At 39.9% G+C, this 14246-nt stretch overlaps 1 protein-coding gene across 4 annotated transcripts in view; it reads left to right on the plus strand.

Annotated features, from left to right (window-relative positions):
• Positions 1 to 14246, plus strand: part of atp8a2 (ATPase phospholipid transporting 8A2) — a 241996-nt gene that overhangs the window by 61660 nt on the left and 166090 nt on the right. For all 4 annotated transcript variants that reach the window (XM_061239651.1, XM_061239653.1, XM_061239652.1 and 1 more), the window contains one exon: positions 147 to 291. In XM_061239651.1, coding sequence (XP_061095635.1) covers positions 147 to 291 — 145 coding nt within the window. The remainder of the gene's footprint in view (positions 1 to 146; positions 292 to 14246) is intronic.

Genomic DNA, 14246 nt, shown 5'->3' on the forward strand with positions numbered 1-14246 from the left:
CCGGGCGCCACCGAGCTCACGCGCTCAGCATCTTCACTGATATAGCCTACTACAGCAAAGCGTGCGACCCCCCCCCCGCTTGCGCGCATCCTCAGGCTATCATATTTTAATGCTCGCTTCGATTCTATCTCCTTTACTCACCGTAGGGCCCGCTTGTTCATCTGCTGGGTACCGCAAGGCAGAAGATGAAATGTCGGGAACCACGTCGCAGGCGGACCCGATAGATGCTGCAGCTCGAACTGTCCTGCTTAACCATCACCAGACAACCAAATTCTGCGACAACCATGTCAGGTAAGCGTGTATTTCAATTCTAATATTCAGTCTAATCTGTAATATTATGTATATTTAAAATAATTCACTTACAATATTGTCACTTTTGACTAAATAAGTGGTCAAAATACATGTTTTACCGATGTATTTACTTTGTTGGATACTAAGGTTAAAAGTAAGCCAATAATTGCCACAATTTATTGTAAAAATATGCTAATATGTTTATTTTCGGGTAAAACTATTAAACTGACATAATTCTTGGTTTATATTTATTTAATTCCAGACTTTGCTAATTCCACATTAGCCTGCTCCATTATTGTTTAGGACCCTGGTAAAAGGTGTTTGGTCTTTTCGGAAAATAGAAGTGATTGAACCTGTTGTGACAGTTTGCCTCATAAAGGCAATGCTATCTGAACATATGCAATGGAAAAATTGTACTTAGAATTTTCTATGTTCTAGGCTACTAAAGTAATACTGTTTCATGATAGATTTGAATTATTTACTGCAGCAAAGCAGAAGGTACTGCACCACACAGTCTACCCAATGGTTACAGTTTTTACTACTATGACAGTGAAACTGCTGGTTTCTCAGTTATACTTTTAGCATTAAAGCAATAGTACTAATTAATAAAGGAATTAATAAAGCTGAAAGTTGTCCTTTTGAGATTGGACTTAAATAGGTAAGACATTCATTTTTAAAAGACACAGACCATTTTAGTCTCTATCATTGACCAGTAAGCAGACATGACATGAGGAATTTGAATACAAACATGTTTTTTTGTGTTATGAGGGCAAAGACCTGACTTCTGGGGACCCGCAACATTGTGGCACTATATGCCTGAAGCGATATGATAATATTAGTAATACTGAAATATGTACAGTAGTTTAAAAATAATAATTTGGGAATAGAATGTTATCACCATTCAAACTAACTGCAGTGACTTTACATTATTGCAATTTCCAGAGGGGTGCAACACTTTACTGTTAACCATTGTGTTGTTAGTGAATTACAATGATAGATGGAGATAGCCAAGGACTTAATTTTGAAGACTGTGAGTGAACTGTATGTCATAGGATGTCCTACATTTTGTGAGCAAAGTAGCAAATCTCAATCTGCTGTCATACCAGTGGTTATGTAAAGCCAGATGGTAAAATTGCTTTATAAACATCAATAGTTTTTTCGTTTTGTTTTATATACAGTACATTTAGCGAAGCATTACACAGTAGTCACATGTGTACTTTCAGTTATAAAGTGAAGAACAAATATGAGTGAATAATTAAATGTTCTTCAGTCTAGGCATCTTATAAAATGTGCTTTCAATTCCACATATGTTTCACCCCTTTCTTGATGGGATTTGTAGTCTACACTTGAGGTTCACTGAATTGTTGGCACAATAGACAGTCAGAAAAGGTTTTAAAATGTGATAAACTTTGAAAGTAGTTCATTGAAGCAATAACTGAAGGCAGTGTTACATAGACAGCTTGTTTGGCCAGGCACTTCCGAGATTTGTCCTTCCCATTTTATAATGATCTTTTATGGTACAATGCCATTTCTTTAGCGACAACAGTTCCTAATTTTGTAACATATAGAAAAAGAAGCAAGGCATTTTTGTAATCCACAAGCTAGACAAATCAGGGTATTTTTGTTGTCCTTTTCTCGGTGAGGATCCAGTTAACCAAGTCCACAATAGTTTATAATTACAAAAACGTGCTAATCGGAATAGCATTGATAGAATGCCCATTGCTTACTTTTAATTTCTCCAGAGGAATTATAATTTTTGTCCATTTCACCATTGTATACGTGTACAAAAGTACTTGTACACAATGAATGCAATTATCTATGTTTTGTATTAGCTCTCTGGAACACGGTCAGTGCAACTACGAAGTTCTCTGACCAGTCCCAGTACCGTAGTCCCATGGTATAGACAACGTCCCTCTCCGTGAGGAGGAGGACATTGAAAACGCGTTTGACTCCACACTAAAGGGCATTTCCAGTGACTTGACCCCATTTTACATTGGTGACCATCTAAATGCATTCTCAAAATGGTTTATTATTATAAATAAGGAGCAGGCCTGCTTTTGAATAATAAATGGCATGTGAAATTGTGGGGATGTGTTTGACTTGTTGGGGGTTGGGTTTTTTTAAGAAAGTTATTTTTTTATATGGAGAGAGAGTGAGATAGCGGTAGGGTGACTGGCAGGGGGAAGTGGGAATGCATTTTTCAGGATAAAAAGTAAATATACAATATATTGTATTTTGCACCTCATACACGACCCATAATATCATTTAGTTTACATGTGTCCTTTTGGAGTCTCCAAATGTCACAGCTTAGAAGAAGCAATTACAGAATGTTAATTTGCTTATTTTTGGTAATATTGTCATCAAATTGGAAGGAGATTTGTCCAGTGTTGTGGCTGTGGCTCCATTATGTTTATAAGCACACCAGACACAGTGACAATCATCTGTTTCCATTCAAAAAAAGCTTCCATTTCCACTGCATTTCAGCTTCTATATGCTTTAGTAATATTTAGAGTAATTCTGACTCGGATATCAAACCCCGCAGGGGACCAGGACGTTGCCTTTGTCAAAAGGGTTCAGGAATAGTAACCATTTTATTTTGAGTATGTCATTTTCAAGCTTGTGTAACGAAAAGGGGGCAACACTTAAGGGGTTAAATAGATGCCAAAACATTTAGCTATGAAATAATTATTTACATTTATTGTGGTGACAGTTAATTTGCACACCCAATGTTCCTTTGGAAAGGTTTATTTCAAAGCAGATTGGACCTTTATCATCTCTGTGATTGTGAAATCTTATACATGCAGACTATTAATACACATACAGGAATAAACACATGACTACAGTTTCTTATGCTTATGCATATAGTTGTCTTCAGCGGTGATATGATGGAAACAATCATTAACAGTGCATTTCGACACTATATGTCCGTGAAAGCACCGTGCCAGGTGCAGAGAAATTTGGCTGTTTTCGGGGGAAAGTATGCTACTGCGATCCACTAGCAACTGAAGAATCACAAGATTATGGTCTATGTGAGATTAATAACATAACTGATTTCTGACAAATCAGTTTGTTTTACATTTACACTGCATCATTGTACAGTTTGCAAGTGAAGCTCATAAGATTATTTAGCTATTAACTTGCTATTAACCAACTACAATATCCAAGCTTGTATTTAATGTGGATTTTCAATTGATTGGCTTTAGATGAACAGACTATGGTTTGTGTCTAAATATTGAATATACAGTAGAACCTCTGAGATCCAAAATTCATAAAACCAAAGAATCTGGTCAAACTGGTATATAATCGGAAGTAAAACGTATTTTACTTTTATATTCAAATTAGACAAGGGACTGATCTTATTGGCTGTTAAGTAGCCTACAGGGAAAGTACTGGTTTTCAAATAAGAAAGGACCAGGACAAAATGTACTGTTGGATGGATGGAAGAAGCAGGCAAATAATTCTAAATCCAGCAAAGATTTCTTCACTGTAAGAGCTCCAAAAACTATAAAAGATCTAGGGGTTAATGGATTCTGAACTGTCCGTCATTATCACATACTTCAGTACCTGCTAAACATTCAGCTTGTGTGCCAAAATTTTGGTATGCCTGGTTATTCCATTAATTAAATGGTTGGTAAATAGTTGGCATTTATATAGCGCCTTTATCCAAAGTGCTGTACAATTGATGCTTCTCATTCACCAATTCATACACACACTCACTCACCGACGGCGATTGGCTGCCATGCAAGGTGCCGACCAGCTCGTCAGGAGCATTTGGGGGTTAGGTGTCTTGCTCAGGGACACTTCGACACAGCCCGGGCGGGGGATCGAACCGGCAACCGTCCGACTGCCAGACGACTGCTCTTACTGCCTGAGCCATGTGGCCCCATAATTATGAAGGGAGAGCCGTGGTGGCGCGGTTGCAGTTTGTTGCAGTTTGTTGCAGTTGCACACCGAGGACTGGGGTTCGATTCCCGGTCCTACCAAAAGGCAAGTTTGGCCTGCTTGGTATAATTGGCTCGCTGCTCCAGAGGGAGGGACTTGGCAGGGTTAGTGGATTGCCACCACAACAGCACCCCAGGTGCATCGGAATCATGGTCATGAGCATGAGATGGTTTGAAGAAGACGTGTCGTTCTCGGATCGCCAGATTATAAATTTGCTTGCTAAGTTTTTAAAAATTGAAAGTTTTTAAAACTTACAGTTTGAGACAAATAAAAGTTAAGTTAAACACGCATGATTCAACACAGAAAGAGATGAAAGGAACGTGTCGCTGCCCAAATTGCACTCCAGACAAATTATCACTGAAACTCTGTATACTATTGCTTATTATCCAAGCGAAGAATACATATGTAGTTATAAAACGGTACCAGTTTGTTATCGGCAGCAACAAGCAAATTAGCTATTAGTTAGCTTGAAGAATTTACAGATATCCACCTGAGACACAACGCGTGTGCAACAATGCTCGCAGCGCTCACTACTATGTTTGTATTGTAAATTCTTTGAGCTAACTATGGCTAATTTGTTTGTTGCTGCCAAAAGCAAACTGGTATTGATTTATAACTAGATATGTAGTCTTTACTTGGATAGTAAGCAATAATATACAGAGTTTCAGTGATAGCTTGTCTGGAGTGCAGTTTGGGCAGCTACACGCAGACAATCTGAATAATCAATGAGCTTGAATTATTGTACAGCTCTGCAATGTTTTGGTACAGAGCGACGGCCCGCCAATTGGATATTTTGAAACCAGAATTTAAGGACCTTTTTCAACGATAGGAAGGGATTTACAGTGGTCTTGTAACAATGTTTTAACATAACATTGTTTTAACATTCTCCTCTGTCCTCATCTTCCTCGACCTGTCGGCCGCCTTCGATACAGTCAACCATGAGATTCTGCTCTCATCGCTGTCTGGGATGGGTGTCACAGGATCTGCACTCGCTTGGTTTTCCTCCTACCTCTCTGGTCGCTCCTACCAGGTGACTTGGAGGGGCTCAGTCTCCGACCCTCACCCCCTACGAACTGGAGTCCCGCAGGGCTCGGTTCTTGGGCCTCTCCTCTTCTCGCTATACACCATGTCTCTTGGTTCTGTTATCTCTTGGTTCTTTTCTTATCATTCCTACGCTGATGACACCCAACTCTTCATTTCCTTCCCCCCCGACACCCAAATCCCCACACGGATCTCTGCCTGCTTGGCTGATATCTCTGCGTGGATGACTTCCCATCACCTGAAGCTCAACCTTGCCAAAACTGAGCTTCTCTACATCCCTGCTAAGTCCTCTCCATCAATCGACCTCTCATTGACTGTTGAGGACTTTGTAGTTTCCTCCTCCCGTACGGCAAAGAATCTTGGGGTGACTCTTGATAACTGCCTCACCCTGGCTCCACAAGTATCCTCCACTGCCAGAACCTGCAGGTTCTTTCTGTATAATATACGCCTTATCCGTCATCTCCTGACTGAGAAAGCCACCCAGCTCCTAGTCCAGGCGCTCGTCATTTCCCGCCTGGATTACTGCAACTCCCTCCTAGCCGGTCTCCCAGCATGTGCCATCAAGCCCCTCCAGCTGGTCCAGAATGCTGCAACCCGCCTGATCACCAGTCAGCCCAGGTCGGCTCATGTCACCCCGCTTCTCATTGGCCTCCACTGGCTTCCTATTGCCGCACGCATCCGTTTCAAGGCCCTAGTGTTGGCATTTCAGGCTGCTAAGGGGACTGCCCCACCTTACATACAATCCCTGATCACTCCCTCCTCCCCAGTTAGACCACTCCGGTCTGCCAGCTCTGGTCGCCTTACGGTTCCCTCTCTACGTGCACCTGGCGGTTGAGCTGCACGTTCACGCCTTTTTTCCGTTCTGGTTCCTCAGTGGTGGAATGACTTGCCTACCACTGTCAGAACAGCAGAATCCCTCCCCCTATTTCGACGCAGACTGAAAACCCACCTTTTCAAACTCTACCTTAGTCCTCCCTCCTGATTTCCCCTGCCCCTCCTTTCTGATATCCCTATCCTTGTCTAACCCCCCCCCCCCCCAAAAAAAAAAAAAAAAAAAAAAAATCCACTTATGATGACAACTATGTTTAGAACAGCATTTCATGTGTATTTTGCTAGTTTCTGGATGTGATGCTTTGACTTATGGTAGAACCTATGCACTTGTAAGTCGCTTTGGATTAAAAGCGTCTGCCAAATGACTAAAATGTAAATGTAAATAACAATCCTATTGTCCCTTTAAGACTATGTATAATTTGTCTGGACATATTATAAATTACATTTTGGAATTGAAAACAACATTTTGGTTGCATAGTGGACATGTACTAATTACAGGCAGACACAGATACATAACTCATGCTGTCTACTGCAATGGAACACAATTTGTCAGTGTACAATTCTAGCCACACTGAAGCTTGCTTGTTTTGGGTTGCTGTGTGGTCTCCCTTTCAGTGCAGATATTTTCTTGGATGATACCTGTAAAATGGTTGCAAAGTGTGTTTTTATTTGTCTTACACTCAGATATAAGCAACATGTGCAATACTCATGAAATAAATTAAGTGAAAAATTATCTTTCTGGTTGTAAAGTAGTTAGTTTCACTTTAAAAAAAAATTATTTCAGTGATATGTTGCTCTCTGCATTTATTTCACCTGAAAATTGATACGTGCATGATAGATTTGTACTTGGATTGGACAGATGGTTCACTTTGTTGGGTTCCATAAGTCAGCTTCTCTTGTTTGGGAACAAGAGAGCCGAATCGATCTGCTTGTGCTGCCAGAAGATTTGATTGTGCCCTAAAAGGATCTATTTTAGTTCCAGTAGAACCATTAAGGCTGGAATTGTGGTGGTGCTCAGCATCTGGATGGACAGGTTGTTTTGGCAGTGTGATTCTGGACATTATGAAAAAAGACATGCCCATCAGACCATTAGTGATGTTTTCTCTTGGCATATTATAGTTTTCGCTATAGCTCTGGGAAATCTATTAAGGGCAAGGGTATTATTGATTCAGTGCTGAGATTAAAGTGACTATTTCAACTACAAGGCAAAAAAGTGCCAACCCCCCCATATATCATTAATTATTAACAACCTTCAACACTGTGCAAAATTCTGGGACCACCATTTATATTATTGTTTACTTACAGTGGAAACAGCAATAAAGTGAAAGTTATTTTCACTGTCAGAAAATAATGCAGCAAACATACACTCACTGAGCACTTTATTAGGAACACTATACTAATACTGCGTAGGGCCTCTCTTTGCCCTCAAAACAGCCTCAATTCTTTGTGGTGTAGATTCCACAAGATTTTGAAAACATTCCTTGAGATGCTGTGGCTTGTTGACGATTGCATCATGCAATTTCTGCAGATTTGTCAGCTGCACATTCATTCTGCAAATCTCCCATTCTACTACATCCCAAAGGTGTTCTATTGGATTCAGATCCGTTGACTGGGAAGGCCACTGAAGAACATTGATTTGATTGACATGTTCATGAAACCAGTTTTAGATGACTTTTGCCTTCTGACATGGTGCATCATCTTGCTGGAAGTAGCCATGAAGGAAAAAACTGTAGACTTGAATTGTTGCTGACCATGTGCATACATGGTCAGCAACAATTCAAGTCTACAGTTTTTTCCAGTTTACGACTGTCCAGTTTTGGTGAGCCTGTGCCCCCTGCAGTCTCAGCTTTCTGTTCTTGGCTGACGCGGTCTTCTGCTGTTGTAGCCCAACCGCCTCAAGGTTCGATGTGTTGTGCGTTCTGAGATGCTTTTCTGCTCACCTCAATTGTACAGAGTGGTTGTCTGAGTTGTAGCCTTTCTGTTAGCTCGAAGCAGTCTGGCCACTCTTTCATCAACAAGGTTTCCATCCGCAGAACTGCCACTCACTGTATGTTTTTTTTTTCGGCACCATTCTGAGTAAACTCTAGGGACTGTTGTGTGTGAAAATCCCGTGAGATCCACAGTTACAGAAATACTCAAAACAGCCTGTCTGGCATCGACAATCATCAGTATTTATTGTGTCCACACTTTGAGTGTTTCCAAGAGATCTGTTGGGACATTTTTTCATGCTTCTTGTAAATATCTCCAAATTCTATAGGTACTGCCAGCTGTACACAGGCCATAAATGGTATGAGACTGATATAGAGGTACCTGTATATTTTTTACACTTTCTAGAATTCAAATGACTTGGTGGGCCAGCCCCCAACCCCTCACTCCTCCTTCATTGAAAATGCAGACATAGGCTTCATGAGAATAACAGAGTTTATTTTAAACAGCTTGTCAATGTTTTTCATTTAGGCTACATGAAATGCATTCCTTTCAAGTCCAAATGTAAAATTCAATAACCATTTTAGTTTTGAGTTTTTTGCACATTTGCGCAATTATAGCATTTTAATGCAGGCCTAAACTTTCATTAAATAAAAATAATTAATTGAACACGGCAGAAGAGCAGACCTGTTTAACAAAAATAAAACATTTTGGCTATTACCAGAATGGAAACTAGCAACACAGGATTGCTTGAAATGAATTAGCCTAAATTTCAAACACCTTTGATAACGTCAAAACAAGTCTAACAACCAAAATAATTATACTCAGATCTAGCAGAAACTATGGGATGGAAATTGGAGTGCGTCAAGTTGAAAAGTGACATCCCCACACAAAAAGGTCAGCTGATATGATGTTGTGTCGAGGTGAGGCACTGAAAGCTGTAATAAAAGCAACGGGTGGGCACAATAAATACTGAAAGATTTGGTATTGTACATACTTGTGGGGGTTTTGTTTAATTTTGTGTTAAAATATGCTAGCTGCATTATTTTCTGGCACAGAAAACTTACACACTTATTTCAGTAAATGACAGTTTCAGGGTTTGTAAAATCCATGGCATTAATGTGGTTTATTTTCAGCCTTTTTAATCTATACTGATGGTTGACAGACTGATGGTGTCAGTCAGCCCTAAGTCCCAAGGCACTGGGTTAGCGGGAATATTTGAACTGAGATGGTCCTTAGTGTTTAAATATAGACACATCACCTGGGCACACCCCCTCCCCCCCCTCCCCCCTCCCATCTCCCAGTGTTTCTTGCACTTTACTGTAAGTCAATTTGTGGAAAATAAATGTAAATTTAGAAACCGAATACTACACTCAGTGAGCGCTTTATTAGGTATTTATTAGACTTATTTTTTAGACTTATTGGTCTTCTGCTGCTGTAGCCTATCCACTTAGAGGTTTCAGGTGTACAGCAATGCTCTTCTGCATACCACTATTGTAATGTGTGGTTATATGCATTACTGCCACCTTCCTCTCAGCTTCGACCAGTCTGGTCCTTCTCCTCTGACCTCTCTCATTAACAATGCGTTTTTTTCCTGCAGAACTGCTGCTCACTGGATGTTTTTTGGTTTTTCACATCATTCTCTGCAAACTCTATAGAGACTGTTGTGTTTGAAAATCCCAGGAGATCAGCAGTTTCTGAGATACTCAAGCCTGTCTGGCACCATCAATCATTCCACGGTCAAAGTCACTTAGATCACATTTCTTCCCCATTCTGGCATTCAGTCTGAACAACAGCTGAACCTCTTGACCATGTCTGCATGCTTTTTAGTTGCTGCCACATGATTGACTGATTAAATAATTGCATTTACAAACTGGTGTACAGGTCTCACTGAGTGTATATGTACCCTATTATGTGAGTGGGTGTATAAGCATGTGAGTCGGTTGTTCTGTTTCACCTTGGTAAGTGGGAATTAATTGCTTCTAACAGGTCTTTATACTTTGGGAATTTCTATTAAAGTTTTAAGGAAAAACAGCATAAGGGGGGGTATTCTAGGATCAGCATTACAAACCACAGAGTTATGCTAATTAGAAGAAACTTCTCAAACTTTGCAAACATGCCACTTTGCAATGCAGATCAAACGGAGTGCAACTTCTGAACAAGATATTGGCATTTGTTTTGCATTTCTCTTTGATTTTGGGGGGCCGAACACCTTTCCTCTTGCCGAGTCAAGCCAATAAAAGAAAGGCCTTTAACCAGCAACTAAGTACAAACCACATCCTTTACACGACTATAAAATACATCAGAATGCAAATAAACATTGTGCAAGGGAGTACTAATCACATTACCACTGACACCAACACATCAGCACCACAACAGAAAGGGGTGATACACATTCCAAAATGATTGACTGAGCACCTCCAGTATCTCTTAAAATGTGAAAATGTTCTCACTGAGTCTGTTTGTGAAAGTGTGACGTGAGATAAACGGTTCGTCCACAGGGGGAGAAAGCATTTCATTTGTATCCAAATCTAGAGTACTAATCAGCCCTACGCTGGAGTGGATTGCGATTGTGATTTTTAGTGCTGGGCATACAGAAATGACGTTTTCAGTAATGGAATTGAGGTCTCAGCTTCTGAGCCATCTTCGCTTTCTCCCTCCGATTCATTGCTAATAATCTCCTCTACCACCTCTGCAAAGGGCATATATTTATCTGCTGTGCTTCAAATAAACAAAGATGAAGGTTGAAGAAATAACACAGTGAAATCTCTGTGATTAGCAGAGCATTCCAGGGACGTAGATGAGACGGAACATACAGTGCCCTCCATAACGTTTGGGACAAAGAACCATCATTTATTTATTTGCCTCTATACTCAACAATTTGAGACTTGTAATTAAAAAAATTACATCAACAAGGTACGGCCATTTTTATCAAGACAGGATTCTGAGAAGCTTTTATTTCAAGTCAGCTGGACTATTGCAATGCTCTTTTATTGGTCTTCCGTAATGATTCTGCTTTCTGTCTGTTAGTTATTTTGTATTTTTGTAGCTTTATTATTTTTCATATTCATGTCTGGTTTTCTATTTACATTCATGGTTCATTGCACTCATCTTCCCCTGTGATGTCTGTGTCTTTATGTAGTTCTGAGCCAGAGTCACTTCCCTGTCTGTGTGATTCACTATTAGGATGTTTTCTGAATTTTCGGTTTCCCATAATTTCTTCTCTGTCTCGCTTTTCTTACTTCCTGCTTTTTCTTCATTCATATTTGTATATAGTAAGCCTGCCCCAAATAAAGGCCTGTGCTTTGTGCAGCCTAAGTAAATAAAAGACCCCGGCCACAATTTGAGGATTTACGGTATCCAACACTGCTTATCTAGCCAACTAAAAATACCGATACACAAAGCAAATCACAAAGACAACAATTAAGGTTCACAGGGAGGTAGGGAGGGACGGGGAGAGATGCTGTTTGAAGAGGTGCGTCTTCAGTTTGCGTTTGAAGGTGGGGAGAGATTCTACAGTTCTGACCTCAACGGGGAATTCGTTCCACCACTGTGGAGCCAGAACAGACAGTAGTCGTGAGCGTGAGGTGGAGGTTCGGTTCTAGGCTCCGCCTAGTTTGTTTTATCCCTCTGTGTATTTAAACCTCAGTCTGAGTATTCAGCCCTGTCAGAACGTTGATCAATATTTCAGTACCTATTATTAGTAAGCCTTTCATACTTGAGATTCCTGAGACACCCTTTGCCTGATTCCGAGTTTGCCTTGCCCCCGATTTGGCAAAGTCTTTACTGGATTACCTGGCTTTTGATCTATCTTCGACTGAAATAAACAACATTTTTGGAATTCCGTGGTCTGCATTTGGGTTTCTGGATACGAGCGTTACATCTTCAAAAAAGGTCAATTGAAAGATTACAATTAGTCTCTGCTGTGAGACTTATAACAAAAACAAGGAAGCAAGCGCATATTCCTCCTCTTTTAGCTGCACTGCATTGGTTACCTGTATCTTTTTTAATTGATTTTAAAATTATTTTATCTGTCTACAAAGCTTTTAATGGTTTAGCTACTCCTTACATTTCAGGCTCGCTGTTATTTTATGTCCCTTCACGAGCCCTCAGGTCATCTGCAGCTGGTTTATTAATTGTTCCTGATGGCTCACAAAAGAAAATTGGGGATGCCGCTTTGAATCATTATACCCCTAAATTATGGAACACCCTACCAAGTAATATCACCAGCTAGCTCAGTGGACATTTTTAAACGGCAACTGAAAACCTATCTTTTTAATCTTATATCTAGGAACAGTGATTTTATTTTGCTTTTATTTTGTTATTTATGTTATTATTTTTTATTCTTGTAATTCTGCTTCTATTTCAAGCACTATTTTTTTATTATATTCTCCTTGTCATCTTGTTTTTATTTGATTTATTCATTTTATTTTTTACTTTATATCACTTTGAGCTATATCTAGCAGCTTATTTTTATTTCTTGCTTTTAACTTTGTGCTACTGTATGTCTAGCAACACTCTTTTTAGCATTGTTTGTAGCATTTTCTCCCTATATTTATTTTGTATACAGTGTTGTGTTATTTGTTAGTTGGTTGTTGAGAATTACATATTCCCACAATTAGTGTTGTCCCACTCCAGGGAGGCACAGGTGAAAATCTTATTTGTTTGCTGTGTGAATATATTTTCATAATTACAGTGTTCATTTTATTTCTGTATTCTTTTATCCATAATGTATTGTCTTTGTAATTCTTTGTAATTGGCTTAATGTAAAGCATTTTATGTATGAAGGGTACTGTATAAATAAGGCTTATGTGCACATTTTCAGATTTTAATAAAGGGCTTTTTTGTTTCATTTTGGTTTTACCATATAGAAATTACAGAAGTGTTTATACATAGTCCCCCACTTCAGGGCACCATAATGTTTGGGACACAATGATTTTATGTAAATAAACATATGTAGTATTTTGTTGCTTATCCTTTGCATGCAATAATTGCTGAAGTCTGAGATTCATGGACATTACCAGTTGGCCATCTTTAGCTCATTCTTGTTTTGGGGGCTGGTCCCCTTAAGTTCCCACTACTCCGCATATGAAAGGCATGGTCAATTGTGTTCCGCTGGGCCTACAGTGTGAGGGTTCCTGGGCCCTTCTGCACTTAAAGCATGAGTTGACCACTAGGGCCCATGGGCCCCGCAGCACTTACATTGTGTGGCCCCTCTGTGCAAACAACGTAACTAGTTTGGTGGCATTTGTTTGTGGGTCGTCTGTGTGAAAGCGGTATAAGATAAAGGTGTAGCTAGCTACAGTGGGTTGAATAAATGTTAAAACAGCATACAATAGGCATGATGCTTTAAACAAAGCTACTAGCTAGCTAACGATTTGTGAAAACTAGTATTAGTTCAAACATGGGATGCTGTGGCCATGGGAATAAAGACCTCATTGAGTGCTTATTAGCTAGCCAAAATGAACAAGTGTGCTAAATGCACATTGTGTCGTTGTTACACAATGTTTAGTGGTTATCATTTAATATTGTTGTTTATACTGTAGATGGAATTGTCTAGTCTTTAAGTAATCTGCTTTTAATTGTGGATAATTGTTCACATGATTGAGCCTAACAAAAATGCAGAAGGCAAGATTAAAGGGAATAAAAGTAATTAAATGGCTTCTTTTTGAAGTTGATGTGTAGAATATGTAATTCTGGTGTAAAAGAGGGTCTCAAGCCACGCCCAACTATGGATTTCTGGATATAAACTTGTTTCTCTTTGGAGAAAATGAATTGGGACATAGAGTGTCCCCGCAATTCCGTATTTGGGGGCATACGTTGGTAAATGCAGGAAATAATAGTGAAAAAATAACGTCACGCAAAATGGAACTACTATGTAGGGACTACAACTTCCACATTCCCACAGGAAAATTCCGCGACGTCCACCACGGATGACGTCTAACTTGGTTCAGCCAATCCCATAATGGCGGGAGCAATAAACGGTCCCATATAACAGCAAGACACGTTCTTGGGATCTCTCTTCTGCCTCTTCTCTTCCCTTTCTTCATTCCCTTCGTCGACGCACCCTTTTTGGCCATTCGCTTCGGCTCATCTGCTCCGAGACTCGGACAGGGGCTGAATGCTGCACAGCGCACTACCAGGCCTACGGACACACCCAGTTACCTCGCGGTAACTTTGTGGCCTATAGCGAGTGGAAACTGGTGTACGCGGAA

The sequence above is a fragment of the Conger conger genome, chromosome 4 (genome assembly GCF_963514075.1).
Source record: "Conger conger chromosome 4, fConCon1.1, whole genome shotgun sequence".
Classification (NCBI taxonomy): Eukaryota; Metazoa; Chordata; class Actinopteri; order Anguilliformes; family Congridae; genus Conger; species Conger conger.